This window comes from Camponotus floridanus, unplaced genomic scaffold (genome assembly GCF_003227725.1).
Source record: "Camponotus floridanus strain SB8 unplaced genomic scaffold, Cflo_v7.5 scaffold1, whole genome shotgun sequence".
In the NCBI taxonomy this organism is placed as follows: domain Eukaryota; kingdom Metazoa; phylum Arthropoda; class Insecta; order Hymenoptera; family Formicidae; genus Camponotus; species Camponotus floridanus.
Genome location: NW_020229214.1, coordinates 5,764,665 through 5,786,987, shown reverse-complemented (window position 1 = coordinate 5,786,987; position 22,323 = coordinate 5,764,665). Strand labels below are relative to the sequence as shown.

The window sequence follows — 22,323 nt, the reverse complement described above, 5'->3', positions numbered from 1 at the left end:
TGCCGTATACTAGAAAGTGAAAAGTACTTTTTACGCGTATAATTTCTTCACGAAATGCGTGCTAATGATAGATATTATATCTATTATATAGAGCTTATACATATAATCGTGTCCTTTTATTTTTTAGTTTCAAAACGCGTTAAATTTTTTTATTTTAAATTGAAAGAAATGGAAAATATATTTTAAAATCACATTTTCTTTACGCGTTCTCTATAAATCATTTTTACATTCTTATCGATTACCGGTTAATAATCTTACTTACCGGTTGTTTTTAATATTTCTTTATACCGTTAGATGTCTCGCGAGTGGAAAATGGGGTAATTTCATAAAAATACGTTAACTTTTTTATAGCACGTAGGTATCTTGAATTATCTCTTATTAGCATTCAAGCAACAATAATTACACTTATTATGAATAATAATAATTCTAACAAGAAATAATCTCCGTATCGAAGTCTTAAAGCCATTTCGACCAACTTGTGATTAACTTAATCGGCGTTTAACCTGTGTAAGTGTGTAATACCTGCGTATCGTTAACATTATTAGTATGGATAAAACACGTATGAGTAATTCTTTTGTTGCTTGATATATGTGAAGAAAAGATTAAATTAAAGACGGTGAATTATATGCAAATTTTATTAGGTAATTTTTCATAGTTCTAGTTGAATTAATTGCCGATTAAGTGAATCATAATTTGATTCAACAGTGGTCATTAAGATAATATTTAACCTAATTGGTTCTTATTTGTTCTTTGTATAACATCGAAAACATCTTAACATATCTTTTAAATCGAATGTTGTAATTTCGATGATCTCTTATAACGTGTCGTAATTAAATACATAAGGATCATTTTCGCGTGTTTGTGTAGCTAAACGAAATTACACGGATTTTAATATTCGCTTCAAATTTGAACATCTTTACACATTTCTGTTAGAAAAAAAATTACAAAATTAACAGTCTAAACTCGCGGTGGTGTGTGAAGGAGAGAGAGTTACAGGTGTCATCGAAGAAAGCGATCGTTCGATGGATTGTATCGCCGGGGCGTGCTGCTTAATTAACATATGTCGCAACGATTGCGCTTCCTCCCGAAGAGTCACTATCTGCGCCTTGAGAATCGCATTCTCGTGCTCCAGCATTGTCGCTCTTAGAGCAATCTGTAAGTATAAAAACGATACATATATAAATATAATGGAACTTCATATTTACATGCAAAAATTACATCGATCGAAAATATTGATTTTATTATGTCGCACCTGCTACTGTTAATTTTAAATATATTAAGTTTGTTCTTTTCAATTGAATTAGAATGTAATAGAATGAGATAGATAAATTATATTTAGAATTATATTTTTGAAAGAGAAAGAACGAAAAATGCAAAAAATTAAATTAAAGTAAACAAATTTATTGTTCTCTTTAAAACATCGAGATTTGAAAGATCGATTTTATTTCGTTCTTACGTGATCTTCTCTGATCTTGCGGGCATCTCGTGACTTTTTTGCTGCCTGATTATTCCGTTTACGTCTCTCAAAATATTTTTCGTCTTTTTGATCGTCCGGGATGGGTTTCTTTTCGCTTCTAGGTCTTCTGTGGAGAGTGTTTATGCCGTTTGTATTGATGAAGTGACGGTTCATGGCACCTGTTTTGTTATCAATGATAAGATAGACGTGTTTTTATCGCCATGTAATTGACACGATTTATAACGAGATAAAAGGAAAAAAAATTGCCCCGGGTGAGGATCGAACTCACGACCTTAAGATTATGAGACTTACGCGCTGCCTACTGCGCTACCGAGGCTGTCAATTTGGACTACTTAATTAATAAGTAAATAGTACGGTCTCTTTATTCAAACATTAAATATATTGAAAAGTTATTTTAAAAGAAAACTGAATGTGCTAAGATAAAATTAGCTTACCCGAAGAGGAAGTCGAAAACGGTTGAGGTACGCTCAGAGATTGCATCAAGGGTGGCATCGCTAGAAAAGGTGGTTGGAGCAACGTTCCTGGAAGTGAAAATGTTGCCGACAAAGAAGAGGATGTTAACGGCGATGATGAAGAATCCGCTGTCACGGAATTTGGTAAAATATCCGGTTCGACGAAATTATAATCCCGAGTCGGATATGCTTCATACCTACACAGATCTGCTAATGAAGACGAGAATTTTATCAATTTAATTCAGATATTGTGCATTCAATTAATTATATTCGTTTATTTTGTATTGTTAAATGTAAAAAAGAAGAATCGACTCACTGGGAATAAAGACTAGAAAGTTTAGATAGAATACTATCGACCGCCCCTGTGGCCTAATGGATAAGGCATCGGTCTCCTAAACCGGGGATTGTGGGTTCGAGTCCCACCAGGGGTACATTTATTTTTTTTGTAAAATAAATAAAAGATATAAACTATTAATATTTTCGGAAAAATAAAAATATTATAAGAATATCTTTTAACAATACTTTTGCTATAGGAAATTAAAAAATTAATTTTTATATATGTATAGTAACACAAAAAATATCACATATATATACATACATGTGTATACATACATACATATTTATACATATTTTAATACATACATGTGTATACATACATACATATTTATACATATTTTAATTTTTTAAGTTAATATGATATATTCCAATATGATATATTCAAAATATGATATATTTTTTAACATTAATATGATATATTCAAAATTAAATTCGATAAACTAACCACTCATTCCTCTCTTTCTTCCAGGATTAATTAGCTTTACACGAGATATAGTTTGCTCACTTGCTTGATCGATGGAAAATTTATTTGACACTTGGAAATTTCGCTAGCGAGAGCTGAAACTTTTACTCCCGGCTATATACATCATGTCACAATTGTATGTTACTGGACTGGATGAAACATGGGAATCCAAATGTCGTGATAATATAACGACTTGTCGAGGTTCGTGCGAAACTGTGCAAACGTTAACGTCTGTACAAATTGCCGTGGCTGTTATAGTTAAGTCGTAAAATTCGCTTAGACGTTAATTGCTCAAGCGGCAGTTACATTTTTAGGGAACGAGACCGATGTAATGGCGATGCTATAAATGAGACAATCGCTTGAAAAAAACGACCTTGTAAAAATCAAATAGACTTGAGATGAATGTAACTTATGTATTTCAACATACATATTTTAAATGTACGTATAACATTATTTATAATTTATAATATAAACAGTGTGATTCATAGGAGGGAATTTTAATACAATTATTTAATTATTAATTACTTTCTACTATATGTAATATATAAATTACTTAATATTAAGGAATTATATAAGTAACATAATCAAATAATTTAAATAACAAATTTTATTATCTTAATCGTTCTGTATTAATTATTTTAAACAATTACTATTATAGATGTAATTATTATAAATTTTGAAATAGATATAGAGAAATTGAGTTAAAAAAAAACCTCCACCGTGACAATGCTCTCGCATTGCCGTGACCAGGATTCGAACCTGGGTTACTACGGCCACAACGTAGGGTCCTAACCACTAGACGATCACGGCTACTGGAGGAGTTAAGACAGGAGTGGAAATTGTCACAGATCAATCCAGATATCAGTCAACTTGCTCATTTGTGCATAACGAAAGCAAGCAAGTGACAAATAAAGAATACGTAACACTATATTATATTTTAAATATTTTTCCATCTCATATAAAATAATAAAACAGACATAAAACATCATATAAATCGGAAGATAAAATACAAAATAATTTATTTCTATATATATATAACATATAAAATTAATACATTTCTATTAATTTTTTATCCAATAAGTTAGTAGTATATAGATGATGCTTATGTGTAATTAAAAATGAAATTTTAATGAGCTCTATATAGGATATTTCAAAATCATCAACAAAATCAACCCAAGCAAAGAATGATACATTATATACTCTTCCATAATTTAAAATATTTAATTTCAGAACATTCCAGAACATTGAAAAATCTGCGATGAAAAGAGCATGATTTTGGATCGCCAATGACTTATTTTTCAACCAAGGGACTTTAATATGTCTTTTACGCACCTGAATTTGGAGCGAAGAGACTGTAACTTCGCAAGAGATGCAACGCAGAGAATGCGCCAGAGACTGCATTTCCGGTGCACATCGTCCTCGCATGAGAGTGTGAACTCATTGCTCGAGAAATATTCTCTTCAATATTCAGAATTAAGATAAACTCCACACATCTTTCCGATCGAGTAATGAATACTTATTTGCCCTGAGAGACGTAAACATCATAACATATCATCATAACATATAATGTCCGATCATATAATATATCCCATCTGCTTAAATCGTAAATAATGTTTCAAATCTTAAGAATCGTTTCAGACAAAAATCATGACATAATTGCCAACAATTCATCTTGCATTAAATCAAAAGATTTTGTTATCAATGATTATTCATACTCGATCATATGAAAAGATCTATTCGTAATATTTTATTTTCTTCTTTATTTTAGAATTTATATCATTATTGTACATATATGTGAAATATTAATAATATCGGATTTTAGATTCAATAATTTATATATTTTTGATAGCATTTTATCTTCTTATCGATGCGAAGTTTTTTTCGGCGGAAAACTATTATTTGGTAATTGTATTATCTCTCTATTAAGATATATGCATTTTACACATGATTAAAACATGATTAAAAATAATAAATTTGTCGATAATATTTTGAATTCTATATTTCATCTATATTTTCTCAATGTTCACAGGTCACTTATGTCGCAAGTCAAAGAATATTACGAAAATTCACCAGAGGTTTAAGATTTAATATTCATCGATCGATACAAATTTTCTTTCGCGAAGATTCAAACGGACTTCTTCGAGAAAACTCCGAACTTTCGAAGAGTACTACGGATTCGTTACTGAGACGATCAGCTAACAACTCAGTCCGACTGCTTTGACGCGCCGTATCGTGTATCACATGTTGCAGCATCGCGAAAATGTACGCGCGAAGACCATTCGATTCGTCGGGAACGACGAATATCCCGCCTCCAGGTACATGCGCACTGACTGCGCCGTAGGTTGATTCGCTGCCGCATCATTAGCGGCAACCAGCCAGACACAGCTCTCGATGGTCAAGGGAGAACGCGGACACGAGCGGTCTGACCAATCGCAATGTGCCATCTCTACGATCTTAAAGTGATTGTAGGTATCGCGAGGTCAATCTACAAACCGCAGCACATATATGTAATAGGTCGCGTAAATATTCCTGATAATGTGCGAAAAGACGCATCGAATAGATAGTTGACGACAAGAGCTTTATAATTCTTTCTCATTTTGCCATCAACATAAATATATATTATTTTTACTATATTATTTACTATACCTTATTTATTTCGTATATTCTGAAGATGTTGAAATATTCAGAGTCAATCATATCTGTGATTCATAAGACTCTGTTAGACTCAGTCAATTTAATACTTAAAAAACAAATTTAATATATAAATAATATTCATTATTTATAGATAGTAGGAATATAATTTATATAAATGTGATTTATATAAATTAATATTATACAACTTTTCTTCTGTCAAAATGAGTCAAGTCCATAAATTGTAGAGAATCCTCATTGAAATATAAAATCATATTTAAAAAGTGCAAAAATACTTTATGCAGATTATATGAAAATGATATAATGATATGAAGTACTTTGGTGCGCTATAGCGTATATAAAAAAAGTATATAAAAAGTATATAAAATATTCATTCCCGCGGAAGAAAAACGATCAATCTCGCAATTTCAGGTAACTGGAGAGATTCTGATCTTCCAATCATTACGCCAGTATTATCTGCGATTCGTGTGGTTCATCGCTCGATGGTACACGTCGCGGCCTCGCGATGACTGATCGCCGACACTTATCGTACGTACACATCTACGGCCTCGATCTGTAATTCTTATGACATGTATAATTTTTAAAGTCACTTGCCACTTATTATTTCTCATCGTACATTTTATCATATTTAATATGAAAGAGAAGAGAGACGCTTTTTACAATATATTTTATATTTCTAGAATAAATTTCCCCTCAGGATAAAAAAACATAAATAATACATAATACACCACACATTGCATGCTATACAATAAGCTCACAGATTAAGAATTATTAATTGATATTTCTTGAATTGATAATTCTTAATCTGTGAAAGATTTAAGAATTATTAATATAAATTGCCAAGAGTAAAGCAATATATTGCAGATAATAAAAAAATCTTTTATTATATCATTTATAGGTGATACGAACTTCCTCATCTTTCTCCTTGCGGTGATGAAAAATCTCGAGAGCACGCTATTAAGAAGAAAGAAAAGCCGCGAGGAACTTAAGCGCGAGGTCGAACGAGCGGCATAAGTTTGATCGAATCGGTATGGAAATTTAGAAACTTTTGCAAGCAAACGAATTAACGCGATTCTTCGGCCGCTCTATTTTCAGAAATTACGATCTTCTTCCTCCATCCTTCTGGGAGACTTCGGGCGGCGATGCAGGTGCGAGTCTTGCACATGCGAGGAGAACGCGTTTATACGTATATACACATCTCGCAGTCTCGCATAGACCACCACATAGGCATGCCACGTAGATACGTAGTACGTAGGTGCCTTCTAATGTGCCTCTGGGACATTCAGCACCTGACACTTTCACGTTACCCACCTACGTACGAATGTTTAATGCGCCGTCCGTAATTATTATGAAGCAAATTAGCCCGCGGCGTGGTGTATTAGATCGCTCTCCTTCCTCTTTCCTTTTATCATTCTCATTAATATTACAGCTCATCCGTCCTGTAATTATCCTCTAGCCCGCGATTAACGGTCAAGAGATCGATTACCTTTGTGTTTGCGATCATATTGCATGAATGTTCCAGGTGCGTCCTTTGACCTTCGCTTTGATGTATGTTATACATTATCATCTTATATCTCTTACGTTATGCGGACAAGTGTTTAAAAAAATGTTATTAAGATTCTAACTCGACCATTTTTTTTTAATTTTTGAGTTGCATTTTCTTATCCATTTAATTGTATTTTTTCAAATGAGAATATATATGTATATAATATTAACAATAATGATGAAAAGGATTGAGAATCACAAGTGATCGATACACCGGTACGCTGTTCACGCAACAATATTGTAAATTCACATAAATTCAACTCCCGAGCAGGGGTCACACATGGGCGGGTTAAATAACATCATTTAGTATCGTAATATCTAATTTACTACAGAGAGAGAAAGACAGGGAAAAGAGCGGTGAGCTTGAACGGAAGGAACCACGTGGTTGTAATCCCACGACGTCGCAATTACAGGCGCCTTTTGAAACAGTATAATATGTCCCTTCTTCGTGAGTTCAGCATGTGCGAAAGATTAAATACGCGTCCGACTTACTTTCTCTCTCTTCATCTATAAATTTATTACATCTAATTTTTCTACTTTTTAAATATAATTTTTTTTTGTAAAAATTCTAATTTCTTCGTTATTTTTTTCAGATATTTGATTTCTTGTCGCTAGAAGAATTTGAAAAATTACATGCGCTCTTTTTTATAAAGTTCAACCCTTACGGAGATATCGATCGAAACGTATATATTATATGAGCGTGCTTCTTGTCACCCGCCTGTTTGAATCTGCTCGTTATCATTATGTGGCTGGATTTGTGCCGATAACACGGGCCGCATACAATTCTTGCTCTGGGATCGGACCTGGTCGTGCGAACCCGAACACCTGTCGACGGCCACCAGGTAACGTGACATCACGTCACGTGATGAGCCGGCGAGCTGGCGAACGCACCGGGATCCACCCCCGACGACCCCGTGACGCGTCCCGACAGTAATCGGTCTAATCGACGTCCCGGAGACTTATGCACAGGTATATGCATAAAGGATTCACGTGTATGATGATTTTTCATTTCGCGAAGATCATTTATTTAAGTGTACTCGGGATGTTAATATTTCCTTTCGCCGAAGGGTCATTATTTCATTTCGTGTCATCTGATATCTATCGATTAATCATAAACTTTGAAACAATGATATAATACAAAGATAATATATTTAATTTATTAAAACATCAATTAATTTTATATAATATAGTGATAACATAGAAATGATAATACAAATAACTATTCGAAGTCTAAGACTAGTTTTTAAATTTCTAACAAGATTACATTATTTGAAACATATTAATATATAATACAATTATATTATATTAATATATAAAACATAATTTTTAATGAGAAAATTTCTGAATATAATTATTTTCTGTGAGACATTTTAACAGCTATAATTTCTATGTAAATTTACATTTTTTAATGTAACTATATATACAATAAGTTAATTATATGTTGTGAACATCTTATAAATCATGTATACGTGTTAAGAATGTTGCATTAATTCTTATTAATACTCGATGTGTCAACATTTGCAATAATGCTGTCCAAACTTTACGGAAATGTAGAGTGCTATCAACGTTCCGTATCAATCCTGAAGAATTAACAAGCGTTTTCGCACGCGGAAATGCGACTGCTTCTTCCTCGCACGAAAAGGAGGCCGCCTCTCACGCATCGAGCCCGCTGTTGTATACCACGGAACAGGACAGGACGGTACCCAAGAAGGTCGCGTGTCTACTCCTTAGTCTCGTTTCACCGCTGCCACCCTTCAACCCTCTCCCTCTACAGGAAGTACGAATTCTCCTTTCACCCTCGCACAAAGTCACGTATCGTGACGCCCATTGTTTCACAACTTGGGCAAAGTTATCTCATCAAGTCGTCACGAGGACGCCCTTTCCTTCTCTACCTCTCTTTTTACCCCTCCTCTCTCCCGCTCCAAGTCCTGATTAAACTTTTCTTACTTTTGCGGCTCGAGGTATTTATAATCTCGCGCCGCTCCGCGCTCTCTCAGAACCGCAGAATCGTTATCAGGGCTTAACTAATTAGCGGCATTTCGGCGAAAAAATCATTGTCTTGCTCGTTTTGTATTTTTCGACTTATATCAAATAATTATGATACAGTCGATACAGTTGATTCGATTGATGTCTAATTTGGTGTTCAATTTTTAGAACAATAAATAAATAAATATATATATATATATATATATGTATATATATGTAATAAATAAATATAGATATATATTTCGCAAAAAAATAATATATTATCACAGAGAGAGCTATAAATATCTAAACGATCAAAATCTCGGGAGACAAAAAGATACTTCAATGTTCTTTTCCCGTTTTTCTTTGATAAAAGAAAGAAAATTATCTTTTTAGTTGTAATTTTAGGTGAAGTCGGAGACACAGAGTTAAACATCGAGTAGACTTCAATGCCTGCGCTCAACGTATGGCAACCTTACGTGCGATCGAAGAAAGAAGTACGCTTATGAAACAGGATGGAATGCGATTCGGTCAGTGGTAAAAAATCTAGATGAAAGCTATACGATTTACAATTGATTCTCCAGTCACATTAAAAAAATCTTTTCCCAGATGAAAGCATTTGTAAAATGAGCTGAGTGGATGAGCAGATACGAAAGAGTATTAATGGACGAGAGAGAAATCGCCGCTCACAAGCGAACGACGTACTCCAAGCAATAGCCACACCAGAGAAAGGAGGGAGGAAGGGATGGAGAAGCTTAATCATTTAGACTATTTGCCCCCGTTGGAGCACGCCAGACCATCTACAGCCCTTCAGTTCCCAGGCTGTCGGCAAATTGCGGCTTACCGCGCCGGCACCGGTTTTTATCCTCGCGCTCACCTCGTCCAGGTAATTCTTGGCGGGCCCCGCTTCTCGTCGTTCTTATCGGAAACGGCGCGAAACAATAAAAACGAAATCGCCCACACCACCGTCGGCCGAACATGGAAAAAGTGGAGCGTGGTGCCTGTTAGAGCGCCATTCGCCGCGATTCGAGTCTTACCTCTTCTTTGACTCGTCTCCACCCACCAGCCGCATAATCTTATTTTGTCATACTATTTTTACGAAGCACATTAGTAAATCTCGTTAGCAAAACGAAGCCGTATTTTAAGGTATTATTAAAAGTTAATAAATTATACAAATTTATTAACTTTTAATAATACCTTAAAATGGAGAATCGAAATAACTAAGGATAATATAAGTTAATTTTCTATAAATTAGAATCTCAATTTTTATCTTATCATAATTTGTTGCAATGATTTTGATATAATAATTAATTAATTTAAAATAAATAATATTAATAATTAATTAAATTATATAAATAATTAAATAATATTATATAAGTTTTTTTCTATTGCCATGAGTTTTTCTTAATTCAGTCGCTTCTCCAATGCATATTTCAAAGGAAGATCCGCGGATATCGCGATGATGGTACAACAATGTGCGCTGTATGGATTGATGGAGCGAGGAAGAGAAATTTTTTTCACGTACTTTCTGGGGAGAATCGCGATGAGCGCTTTGCAGATATTGCCATTATTATGAAAAAGCGATGTGTGTGTAATTTTATTATTATCGTATCTATTGTCGGCGCGCTATGCTATTGCGTCTATGTCGTTCGTACATACAGAGCGGCAATAATTTTATCATAATTCATACACAATGCGAGGAGCTGTGTCTTTAGTCGAGGAAGCCCTCCGAGATACCGACAATATAAAAGTACTTCCGTATATACTATACAGTCACGCGTTCACTGACTGCTCGTCCTATTAATATTTCACGTATACACTCGTCCCTGCCACCCACGTGCTCCTCCTACTTTTTTCTCTCTACATCTACGCCTATTTACGCCCCTTGACCTCGCAGCACCTTTCTGTAGCGTTATTTCGATTGCAGATCGATACCAGGATTGCGAGTCATGGAGGACGATTCTCGTCGTGCTTTATCGAAATTTTTCAAATTTAATGGGACATATATAAAACCGTCATTTGTATCGGCATGACATATTTTTAACCCTATCATACATAATTCACATATTCGCATATTAAAAAAACAATGGTGTTTTACGTTATTTAAATATTTAGCAGATAGTTCTTGAAATGTTTCCTTCCAAGAAACTTTAAAATAACTTAAAATTAAATATTTCTCAAAACGGTTGCTTAGAATTAGACACATTTCAATCATTAAAAGTGACATTTTTAATTAACCTTCCAAATAAGAATTAAATCAACGATGAAAAACACTAAGAGAACGGAAGAAAAAGTCAACGCCATAATTAATGAAATTCTTGATGAGGATCAAGGAAACAATTTCAGTGCGACGCAAACTGAAAATTGTCCAAGAGATTGCAAGGGTCCAGATAATACGCCTAAAGAAGTAAGTATCAGAAATCTTCATTCATATAATAATAATTATTTGAATCTTAAATTTTTATTTATATAATATTTATACAATTATAATAATCAAGATTTTATTTATACATAAATCAAATTTAAAAATTGATAAACTTTAATCTTTTTTATGTTATTAGATACACCAATTTAAAAAAATTTTTAAATTATATTAATCAAATGGAAATTAATTTATTATATTCAGTAAAATTATATAAAAAATAGTAATAAGACTATAAACCCAATAAGCAAAATGTAAGCAGTATGTCGACAGACTGGCAACAGATTTGATCAAACCATGTCAGCAGAATGACATCTACTGCGTCCTCATTCTGCTTCTAATCTGCTAGCAGAACCTGCTCACAGAATCGGATATCAGATTGTCGGCAGAAACTGAGCAGGATCTGCTGTCAATGCTAACATGACTTGATGTCAGACTGTTAGCAGAAATCGAACAGGATCTGCGCGTGCAATTTGATGTTAGATTGTTCGCAGAAACCGAACAGAATCTGCGGATGCAACCTGATGGCAAATGGACAGCAGAAATTTCACAAGATTTGCACTTTTATTAATATTATATAAATGCAACAAAATTGATTATTACAGGTGCTAAATAACAATATTATCGGCAAGTTAATTAGAATTTTCTTATAGAAAATGACATATATGTAATATGTTATATCATAGTTATATTTCATATAGCGAAGGACTAATTTCAATTCTATTTAATTAAATTAATAATAAAGTAAATGTAACTTGTAAAACTTGAGATGTAATTTATTTAGAATTAAATTCTTGCTTTATGCCTCAAATAGCCAGTGCATGAATAATTTTCCATATATTATATTGATTCCAATCAGTTTAATATTCTGAATTCTGACTCTCATTTGCTTGTATCAGATATCAGAAATTAAAGTGAAAAATTAAAATGATAATTACTATATTTTTAGTCTTTTATTCATATTCGTGACTTTATATATATTTCTGACAGAAATTCAATTACGAGAAAGTACAGCTCACGTAGCGGTAAGTGAAAGAACTATCGAATCATGCAAATCCTGTTCCATTTCTGCCATCAATCTGCTATCAGAGATTGTATGCGCAGATCCTGTTCGATTTTTGCCGACAATCTGTTGTCAAATTGCATCGCACAGATCCTGTTCAATTTCTGCCACCAATCTGCCACTAAGTTATGCCGGGAGAATCTGTTCGATTTTTGCTGCCAATCTGGTAACTGATTATGTTAACAAGCTTTGTTATATTTCTGTTGACATTCTGGTGACATCACATGATATATCAGAACCTGCATCGATTCTGTAATCTTTCTGTCGACAACAATTTCTAACAGATTCCCTGACAAGATCTGCTTTAGCAGACTTGGCTATTGGGGAAAATTATAAAAAAAATATCGTTATTGAAAATAATCAATTTCAAGTGTTAAATAAAAATTTCTTTTGCCACAGACATCTCAACAATGCAAGTGTGGTGTGGAGAATTCGACGAGATTTTCGCTACGCGTTTTAGAGGCGATGCGCTTACTGCAACGCGACGTGGACCAGCCATCCACTTCCAGCGTTGATGACATCGTTGATTACATCCGAACGAATTATCGCCATGATGGCGATCTTTATGCTCAGGTGCGGACCGCGCTGAGACAGGTCTGTTCTCAAGGGTTAGTTTTCGGCGAGAATTAACTTCATCAGAGACAGCCGAAGGTCAGAAAGGCAGAGAGGATGCGTCTCTCGCGTGCTGAGGACGCGATCGCGTTTCAAGGCAATTACCCCACTATTGCGCAGTCTATCTTGTTTCCAGGTTATGCATCTATCGACCGATTTCGTTTATGACGCTAATTACATACAGCAAACTCGTACTGTACGATGCAAAATTATTTTGCAAAGTTTAAACCTCAAAAGATACAATCAGAGAATTATGATAAAAATATATCTATTTCATTAAATCACCGCGCCAAATATTACAAGTGTTACATACTTTAACAATATTAATTAAAAATACGATTACTTATGTATATTAGATTCGAAAATCTTTATTTTTTTGCGCTTACAATCATAATTAAAAAATAATTTGCCTTTTTTATTTTACAATATTCAACTCATTTAAGATAAAAAAGGAACACATAAATATCTTTTTTGCCATATTTTGAAATATTATGTAATTAATATCTTTTTTATCCAGAATAAGTTAACAGTTATGACTCTGTAACAGATTCGTCATGGAATTGTTGGACAATGAATATCACTTGATTGGGCCTGTTAGTGTGAAGCCGAATGGCTGTCCCTTGGATTGCGAAGGAAAAGTGAAGGACCGAAAGGTCCGAAAAACATTTGTCGATCGCGATGAAAATTCGATAGGAGAACCAAGGTTTCATTCAACCAGAATATTAGCCAACGAGAGAAATAATGCGGATTATCGGGATACAGAAGAATTTGATACTGAAGAATTATTACCCTCTTGTGATTGCAATGATATTTCGGATATTCGAAACGACCGACAACAACGTATTACTGAAATACGCGAGATAGAACGACGTGATGAACGCGCAGAGCCTGTTCCTGGACCTTCTAGAGATTTTGTAAGAATTGTTTCACCAATCAGAAGGGCAAAAAAACCACGATTAGAAGATCGAATAATGCAACGTGCTGATGAAAATGGCGAAGAGACAACTACAGAGGAAGATATGGATTGCACTTGCGATACCAACGGAGTAACTCAGATTACCCGAGAGCCTTCGAGGAGACGACCTTTGGATCGTCCTCGCATAGTTAGGAATGGAGAACGTCGCGAAAACGGTGAAGACGAAGAGAATGAGGATGAAGAGGATGAACAAGTGGAAGAGGAAGACGAAGATGCAGAAGATAGCGCGTACAGGGAATTGAGGGCGCGAGGTCCTCGTAGGAGGAGAAATACGGCGCGCGAACGAGAATTGAAAAGATGGATCCGACGCTGTCGACGAGAATGTGAACAACGAAGAGCACGATAAATCGTAAGTCAAAGTATCCGTTAAATATATTTGCTTGTTAAATGTACGAGCTTGAAAAATTTATCTAAGTGTTATTATATGTTGATATGTGTGTGTATATGTGAAAGTTACTTCTCATAAATTTTTAAAAGCACAATTCAAAATTAATTTTAAAATATTCTTTACGATTCTAATATTTCTAAATTCTTAAATAAATACTATAAATGAATACTATTATAACTATTACTTGAATTTTTAGTTTTACATAAAATATTGAGTATTAATTATTAATATATAAAATTATGGATAAATAAATATATAAAATAAAATGCAAAAGATATATTATATAAATTTTGAATAAAATAGATATAAAAGACTTTTCTTTGCATTATTATTAATGAATAATTTACACATTTATTTAACGAATAATTTACACATATATATATTAAGAAAACTCATATTAATAATATGAATATTATAAATGATTATGTTATAATTTCGATAATTTATTACAATTAAAATTTGTCAAAATATCGTACAAAACATTTTGATTTTACTGATGTCACTGATCGCGATACAGATTTTTTGCATTCTTTGGTGGAAAAACTCCTAATTTTTGTGAAACACACAATATGTTCCTATGTCGATTAATAGGAATTAACAATCCAGATTGTAAACCATATAAAAGTGCCTCCTGTACATAAAATTTTGCGCGCCTTCGTCCTAAACAAAGAAATCAGTCTGTTAATGATGGAATAATCTCTAGCACAAGAGTTCTTTCTATATATATTTCTTTTTTTCCTCGCTTTCATAGAAAATTTAATTTCATAATATTACATTTACTTTTTTTTAATATCAAATGAGAAAAAAAGAAAGAACAATTGTAAGTTATAGATAAATTGTAGATATTATCTATAAAAATTATATATTTACGCTGGCTCTTATTGCCTCTGATTACTTTTATTTAATTTTTTTTTCGCTGGCTCTTATTGCCTCTGATTGTTTTTATTTAATTATATATTTAATATATATATATAAATTATATTTACTAATTATAAATTTATATTATAATTATATATTTATTAATTATAAATTTATAATAAAAAAATTAAATATATACCATCACGGACAGCTTTCGTATATTCAGCGATATATTCTTTGGACGACGTCCTTTTACAAAGTTCAAATTTATTTGGCTTAAACTGTTCATCGAAGATTTTATCTTTGAAATTTGTCCCAAATGTATGTGCTTGTTCATGAATATTTTTTTTTCTCGCGTGTTGTTTATAAAATTTATTGCACGCGCAGTTTCGCCGCTTCCATTTCTTGTCCCTGTCGGCACATTTCTGCAAATATCTATACACTAAATCGAATACCGTCGATCTTTTAATATCCTGTTGCGGAAAGGTTTGTGCCGAAATAGTCGATCTATTTGCAGATGATATAAATCAAGATTATTTATTAATTTATTGTTTACTTTTACAGCTATTCAATACTATGCCAGGAATTAAAAGATTACTTATTTAGTATAAAAATTGCATATAAGAAAAAACAAAGGTATTTTTTAATATATTTTTAAAAAATATTTTTTTATATTTTTTAAAAATATTTTTAATATATTTTTAATAAATTTATATTTATTTTATATAAAATAAAATAAAAGTTTTAGCATGATTAACCTGTATCCATGATTGAATTTAATGCGATGACTGTGTACACTTTCAGGATAAGATTTCCAATCTCTGCTCATGATTAAATGATAAGAGTATAATCGTCATAAATTAAAAATTATTTTATATGAAAAATCCAACGAAAAGAATCAAATCTGTCAAAAATTTAAACTCAATTTTTTTCAATATTGTCATGAAATCGTGCGTTTTTCTTTTTTTTCCTCTTTCTATTTTTATTAATTTATTTTTACTTCATAACATTGTAGATGACGAATATGATAAAAAAGAGATAATGAATGAAAAGAAAATAGAAAATGCGCGAAAATTTCAATATATTTCGCTACAGATGGTAAAATAGAAAGCGATCATTTATCATTCAGTATTCGAGTCCAATAGGTAAAAACATTGTTGATTGTTGTTATCATTTATCGGTATCATTCGTCTGTACACTAGTTGTGAAAAACATGACGAAGCACTGTAGTCGCGTTAGTTTACATCATGGTTGCCTTATGACCGCTTGTAGTTGTCAACGCCGATCAATTTGCATAATGTCTAATAAAGTGAGTATGTCAGAAATTCTTATGTATTAGCAAAATTATCGAGTTGTGTATTAGATTTACAATAATAGTAAGAAATAGGAAAATTGTGTCTTTTGTGCGTTTTTAATTAATCGCGATCATGCAAATTTGACGTTTTCAAGAATCCTCTTTGCACATACGTCAACCTCGAAACTATTGACATTTCTTTGCTATGAATGTCATTATGATAAGACGAAATATAGATTTTGTATTTACTGCCATTTTAAATTGCACTATGCACATCCTTCATCAACATAGAACGCATGACTCATTGTTTTGACGTTTTATTCATGAGCATCAATGATGTAAAAATTAGGTCTAGAAACTAACGTCTAAAAATGCATGTAGTTCCTACAACAATTCTTTTCACATTTTATAAATATAAAAAAATATACAGAAATATATACATATATATTTGAAATAAAAAGTTTTTTTTCTTCCAAAATATAGTTTGAATAAATCATAGTTCATAGTTAAATCATTGTTATTATATATAAAATGTTATTGCAAAAAAACATTGTATTTATCCAATCTTATTCTACATCTTAATCTAAGTGTTTTGTTATATATTTTATTAGTAATATATACTTTATTTCCTTTTAGGGAACTACTAAGAAAATTGAACTTAAAGATGAAGCTAAGACACGTACACGGTCAAAATCAAAAATTCTATCAGGCAAGGAAGACAGTACAGAAACGTCGAAAAAATTGGAGTCTAATCTTTCAAGAAAATCTCGTACTGTTGAGCATAGAGGAGATGGGGACAAATCAAAACTATTAAAGAATTCCATAACAAATAGAACACAATCAATTAGAAGTACTAGTAAGCCATCTACTGGATCTTCTCAAGTTAAGACTGTCAAGCAAAGTTCTTCTTCAACATTGAAATCTAGTCCGCATAATGCTTCATCTAGTCATTTGTTAAAAAAGAGTACAAATTCCAAGACGAAGTCTGAAAATGCTATTAAATTGAGCGATAATAGTACAGTTAAAAAGAGGAAATCCAGAGAGCAAACTGGATATTCAGAGAAAAGAGGTCTTAGCACTGTATATATGCCAAAGCCAATCGCGAGTAAGCTTAAATCTAATGAGAAGACTATGCATCGAACATCAAGAGATAAGGAAAAATTGCAAGATTCTTCTGATCAAGTTAAACTACAACTATTAACTAAAGAGCGTAGACAGTCTAGAACATTGAGTCCCAGTGAGATAAGAATGCTGCATAGTGCTGCAAAGAAACCAGAAGAAGCGGAGAAAATAGACCAAAAGAAAAATATTACAACAGATGCTCCTAATTATTCTGCACAAGCAGATTCGGATCAGGCAGACTACGATTATGAGGATGATTTTGAGGTAAAAAAGTATAAGAAAAAAAAAAGAATTGTATATAAGAATTATAACTTTAATAATCTCTTGAAATTATACATATTAACTTACTCAAAAAATTTCAAGATACTCACTTGAAAGTGAATCGAAACTAAAATCATTCTACTTCTTTCAGGATTATGAATCAGACTTTCAAGAATGCACCGACAGTGATACTTCGTTAATTAGTGAAAAATCAGATAGCAGTAGAAGCAATTCCCATCTAGAACCCATCGAACTACGTTCACAAGAAAAGGTATCATTTAATACTATATATAATTATATATATGTTAAAATATATAATTTTATAAAAATATAGAAAAGCGCGGAACATGTAAAAGTGGAAGAGGAACGAATGCTCGATTCGGGACACTACGATCTCGCGGAAGCGAGGAAACGGGCGGCACGAGTAGAATCTATACTCGCAAATCAATCCAACACACCGCCGTTACCTGAATTAAGAGAGCCAGTTGGCAAAACGTTTAGGTTTGTAATAACTAAAATCAAATATCAAGAGACAAATAAATGAATATTGATGTGCAAGCTTATTATTTGCTTCTTATTGTCTGAGTGTTACATTTTTATATAGCATTTTGTTGCATGTTCTTCTAAACTGTTCTGTTTTGAAAAAAATAAAAACGTGTGATCATTTGAACGCATTTACATTTATTTTTGGAGCAGTGATGACAGACCAGTGGAAAATAAATCTTTGCCGTCGTCTACTGATGAAGGTTTCGAGGATAGTCGTTCCGGGGATTTTACTAGATCCCCGCCATTATCGCAAATACCATTTATCGATTTTCGTAAATCGAAAGAAAACCAACGCGAAGAGGTAATTACTTTTATAAGAATGAACAATGTACAATTATTGTGTACTTTTCTGACAAATTTGCCTTTTTTTGTAGAATTTACAAAAACCTCGAGGCAGAGGTGAGGAATTATTAGAAATGATAAAACTGGATTTTATGGAATGGTCACTTTTAGAATGCAGTCCTATACCTTATGATGAGTTTATAAGAAATTATGGAAAATTAAATACTCAACAAGTATGTAATGCATTGTATTATGATTGATGATTTGTTTCATATATCTTATATACATATATTACATATTACATACATATACATGTTACATATATGTATATAACATGCTACATATACATGTTACATAATATATTTTATACTTATTTAATGTTACATATTATCAGGTATTTACTCAAACTGGCGACGATAATATGGATATCGAGATACAAACGGATGAAGTACATAATAAGAATAAATGGACGCAATTCCCCGTAACTTGTAGAAAAGAATTACATGACAAACGGGATATAGATTTATTTAAAATGGTAATAATTTATCCTCTACTATTTAGAGAATTTGATAAATTCAATAAAATAAAATTATTATGCTAAATTTTTTATTAAATTTTGCAGGAACAAAATGGTGTCGGAAATGATATGGACGAAACAGACGATATAAATCTTACATCACGGCCATCGTATGACGTATTACAATTGAATGAATTTCTTAATCGCGCGGGTGCAGTCGTCTTATCGTTACTGGAAGAAAAAGAACACGGTGGTACCGTTTTTCAAAACAATGTAGATGAATTATTGTTTAGTGATGGTTTCGTGAAGCTCTCAATAGATTCAGTGACATTCTTAGCTACCAGACCGGTTAAGATTATACACTATTCGAACATTTCAAATAAAATTCTGCTCACTATACATGCTCCTGTAGAAGAGGTAAATAAAACTATTAAACTATTAAGTTATTGTAGTTTAAAATAATTAAAAAAAAACAATTTTTTTTCTTTTACAGGAGATAGAAACCATAAGCAAACAAGATTACATCACCGATTGTTGCATCGGATGTGTTTGGAATATTTCCGAACCTTCGATGCCGAAAAAGTTATTCTATTCACAATGCTCCATTACTGCCTGTTGTTTTCATTTAACGAATTGCGACATTGTGTTCGCCGGCCTGGAGGATGGGTATGCGGTTTGAATCTTTTTCTAAACTTTGTCATTTTTTTCTATTAATATAAAAATGAGAAAATAAAAATATAGGTCATTGAGCCTCTGGGATCTGAAAGATGATGAAATGTGGCATCAAAAGATTACAGATAATGAGTTGGACTGGGTGATAAGAACCCCCACTTATACAACAACAGGAATTACAGAGTTAGATGCACACACGTCGCAAGTTGTTGCGATACGCGTGCAATCTAAGATTGAGACTACTTTTGTTAAAGAAAGAAGCAACAAATTCGTTCCTATCCAGGTTGATAATCTGTCATTTATCATAGTATTAACATTTCCCTGTTAGAAATATTGTATTAATTAACCCTGTATTAATAGAATTAATAATTCTATTAATTTTCTATTAATTCTCGTTTCTCTTAACAAATTTAACAGATATGTAGTTTAGATGAGGATGGCTATCTTATAATATGGAGTATTGTACATAATATGGGTATAAATATCGATGACTTGGGCCTCTCTCACTGGGGCAACATAAGACTTGTAAAGAATCAGAAAATGTCTCTGACAAGAAGAGATAAGGAGATGTAAATATAATAAATATGTGAATCTTTTTGGGTATATATATGTTCAAAACTTCTAATTGTTCGACTTTCTTTTAGAATGAATACGTTTATTGATATGCATGTGGATAGCGCGAGTATAAATAATATTTATGTTGTGACTAACAGCACCGATGTTTTGCATGCTACTTGTATTGGTAACAAAACTAATCCATTAATGTACAAACCAACTGAAATAAGTGAGTTGCAATCTTGTCGTTGAATAGAATAACATCGTGATAGAATTATCTTAGAATTATATTACATAATTAAATATTATAGGCGAATGCGGTAGTTCAACTTGCATCGATGTTTGTCCTTTTGGTCAATCATTTTTCTGGGTAAGACTTCTTTTGCTGTTTATAGGTTTGAAATTTTATTTAATTCTTATCAAATCTGATCTTTATGTCGATTAGATCGGTTGTAACGATGGAACGATTCGACTTCATTATTTGAATACAGAAAGACCGATTGTACAACTAAAAAATGAACAGTATGCGGACAAAATCAAAATTTTGCAATGGTCGAAAACGAAACCACTGACTGTATATATCTTGGACAATAATTCTCGGTAAGTTCTTTACACAAATAAAAAAGAACAGAGATTATAGATAAACGAATAAAATGGTGCAATAAACAAAAACTGTAAAACCAACAGCATTCATGTATGGGATTTGAGTAAAAGTGACATCTGCCCTGTATATACATTGTCTATGCAAAAAGGAGGAAAAATAAGTAGCATGCAGTTATCTCCTTGCATAATGGATCAAGATATGATGAATCAATACTTGGTGAGTTTAAAGATAGATATTTATACTTGAAAGAGATTTCTGTACATTTTATATTTCAAAATATGTCCTTTTAGGCGCTTGGTACAGAATCTGGGAACGTAGAGGTGCACAAATTGAAAAAAGATTTCTATTATTCGAAAAAAGAAGAATTTTTAGAAGAATTGAACGTGTTTTCGAAATACGTCTCAATTCCATAAATAAAAATAAACATAGACTCATAAAGGAAGGTTTATATAAAAGGTCACCAGTAGAAAAAATCGCTTAGAATTACAATTATTATTAATACTTTTGAAGAATTAGATAGATTCATGGATTTATACTTCCAATGTACACGTGCACTTAAAATATAGATGATTTAAATATTAAATATGTGGTAAGTATTGATGTAAAACAAGTTGAAATTAACTTGTTTTTTTAATTAAATATTTTTAACTTAAGGGACAATCTCGTATATTTCGGAATTAAATATTTTACAATACAGTGTGTACTAATTATCTTTGGTATATCTATCTTCTAACGAAATTAAATTTTTCTAATATGTGTACTGAAGCACCATTTGGAAACAATTAGAATGTTGTACACTCTACAGAAGCTAGTTGAATAGCAAGTGAGATTTTTGCACATATCTTTATCGTAATTTCGTCCAGAAAAAATAAATACCGTCCAATGTAGATAATAGTATTTATAACACATTTATACATAAATTTATTTAGTATTGTATAAAATATATATAAATATAAGAAGAAAGAGGATATATGAAATAATATTGTACTATTGAGATATATGTAATATTTTATACATAGTCTAAATGAGATTTTGATGTCACATTTTTGTTCATTACAAGTAATTTATTATTGATGGTATTATTGAAAAAGTGAAGAAAATAATTTTATCTATGAAAATAAAATAGAAATATAGAATAAAATTTTTTCACATTTTATTTTTAAGAAAATTTATTTTAAAAATTGCACAGTTAATAATGTCTCTTATTATTTTTAAGCTTGAATAATTTCTATTTTTAATGTAAAATATATAATTATATATA

General features: G+C 32.1%; 3 protein-coding genes, 3 long non-coding RNA genes and 3 other non-coding genes across 11 annotated transcripts; 6 read left to right on the top strand and 3 right to left on the bottom strand.

Moving 5' to 3' along the window:
• Nucleotides 1-621: 621 nt before the first annotated feature.
• On the bottom strand, nt 622-4,236 carry LOC105254721 (cell death specification protein 2). Of its 2 annotated transcripts, none has more exons than XM_011263581.3 (4): nt 4,061-4,236; nt 1,912-2,136; nt 1,457-1,635; nt 622-1,153 (listed from the first exon to the last, which is right to left on the bottom strand). In XM_011263581.3, the coding sequence occupies exons 1-4, from the start codon at nt 4,167-4,169 to the stop codon at nt 950-952; spliced, it is 717 nt and encodes a 238-aa protein (XP_011261883.1). In that variant the 5' UTR covers nt 4,170-4,236; the 3' UTR covers nt 622-949. The 2 variants fall into 2 exon arrangements, with proteins under 2 accessions (XP_011261883.1, XP_025263527.1); XM_025407742.1 differs by having other exon boundaries at nt 1,912-2,139; nt 4,061-4,184.
• On the top strand, nt 1,638-3,644 carry LOC105254720. Its single transcript, XR_889470.2, has 5 exons — nt 1,638-1,820; nt 1,897-2,073; nt 2,735-2,929; nt 3,043-3,166; nt 3,414-3,644. It is a non-coding gene; the product is annotated as an uncharacterized LOC105254720 (long non-coding RNA).
• On the bottom strand, nt 1,721-1,793 carry Trnam-cau. Its single transcript has one exon. It is a non-coding gene; the product is annotated as a tRNA-Met (tRNA).
• On the top strand, nt 2,288-2,360 carry Trnar-ccu. The gene has a single exon. It is a non-coding gene; the product is annotated as a tRNA-Arg (tRNA).
• On the bottom strand, nt 3,467-3,538 carry Trnah-gug. The gene has a single exon. It is a non-coding gene; the product is annotated as a tRNA-His (tRNA).
• LOC105254719 lies at nt 4,068-8,980 on the top strand. Its single transcript, XR_889469.3, has 8 exons — nt 4,068-4,233; nt 4,578-4,630; nt 4,758-5,193; nt 5,792-5,908; nt 6,279-6,408; nt 6,476-6,627; nt 7,519-7,894; nt 8,480-8,980. It is a non-coding gene; the product is annotated as an uncharacterized LOC105254719 (long non-coding RNA).
• A 215-nt stretch (nt 8,981-9,195) lies between these two features.
• On the top strand, nt 9,196-10,970 carry LOC112637641. The gene is made up of 3 exons (XR_003122649.1): nt 9,196-9,420; nt 9,500-9,776; nt 10,818-10,970. It is a non-coding gene; the product is annotated as an uncharacterized LOC112637641 (long non-coding RNA).
• Nucleotides 10,971-11,087: 117 nt separating this feature from the next.
• LOC109610259 (nucleolin-like) lies at nt 11,088-15,793 on the top strand. Of its 2 annotated transcripts, XM_025407046.1 has the most exons (4): nt 11,088-11,297; nt 12,775-12,948; nt 13,535-14,312; nt 15,774-15,793. In XM_025407046.1, the coding sequence occupies exons 2-3, from the start codon at nt 12,890-12,892 to the stop codon at nt 14,307-14,309; spliced, it is 834 nt and encodes a 277-aa protein (XP_025262831.1). In that variant the 5' UTR covers nt 11,088-11,297; nt 12,775-12,889; the 3' UTR covers nt 14,310-14,312; nt 15,774-15,793. The 2 variants fall into 2 exon arrangements, with proteins under 2 accessions (XP_025262831.1, XP_019884137.1); XM_020028578.1 differs by lacking the exons at nt 13,535-14,312; nt 15,774-15,793 and having other exon boundaries at nt 12,775-13,168.
• A 670-nt stretch (nt 15,794-16,463) lies between these two features.
• LOC105254717 (WD repeat-containing protein 60) lies at nt 16,464-21,975 on the top strand. The gene is made up of 16 exons (XM_011263579.3): nt 16,464-16,518; nt 17,140-17,889; nt 18,038-18,157; nt 18,221-18,387; nt 18,583-18,733; nt 18,807-18,947; nt 19,109-19,249; nt 19,337-19,648; nt 19,725-19,897; nt 19,973-20,186; nt 20,321-20,472; nt 20,548-20,687; nt 20,770-20,828; nt 20,904-21,058; nt 21,146-21,278; nt 21,353-21,975. The coding sequence occupies exons 1-16, from the start codon at nt 16,468-16,470 to the stop codon at nt 21,473-21,475; spliced, it is 2,982 nt and encodes a 993-aa protein (XP_011261881.2). The 5' UTR covers nt 16,464-16,467; the 3' UTR covers nt 21,476-21,975.
• Nucleotides 21,976-22,323: the final 348 nt, after the last annotated feature.

Excerpts from the sequence above, each read along its gene's own strand:
- LOC105254721 (XM_025407742.1), bottom strand. The coding sequence starts at position 4,169 with ATGAGTTCACACTCTCATGCGAGGACGATGTGCACCGGAAATGCAGTC. Across the intron at positions 2,140-4,060 it reads TCTCTTCGCTCCAAATTCAG|CAGATCTGTGTAGGTATGAA; the intron begins GTGCGTAAAAGA and ends CGTCTTCATTAG. Across the intron at positions 1,154-1,456 it reads GCAAGATCAGAGAAGATCAC|ATTGCTCTAAGAGCGACAAT; the intron begins GTAAGAACGAAA and ends TTATACTTACAG.
- LOC109610259 (XM_025407046.1), top strand. The coding sequence starts at position 12,890 with ATGACATCGTTGATTACATCCGAACGAATTATCGCCATGATGGCGATC. Across the intron at positions 12,949-13,534 it reads ATGGCGATCTTTATGCTCAG|ATTCGTCATGGAATTGTTGG; the intron begins GTGCGGACCGCG and ends ACTCTGTAACAG.
- LOC105254717 (XM_011263579.3), top strand. The coding sequence starts at position 16,468 with ATGACCGCTTGTAGTTGTCAACGCCGATCAATTTGCATAATGTCTAAT. Across the intron at positions 18,388-18,582 it reads CCAGTTGGCAAAACGTTTAG|TGATGACAGACCAGTGGAAA; the intron begins GTTTGTAATAAC and ends TTTTTGGAGCAG. Across the intron at positions 19,649-19,724 it reads TACATGCTCCTGTAGAAGAG|GAGATAGAAACCATAAGCAA; the intron begins GTAAATAAAACT and ends TTTCTTTTACAG.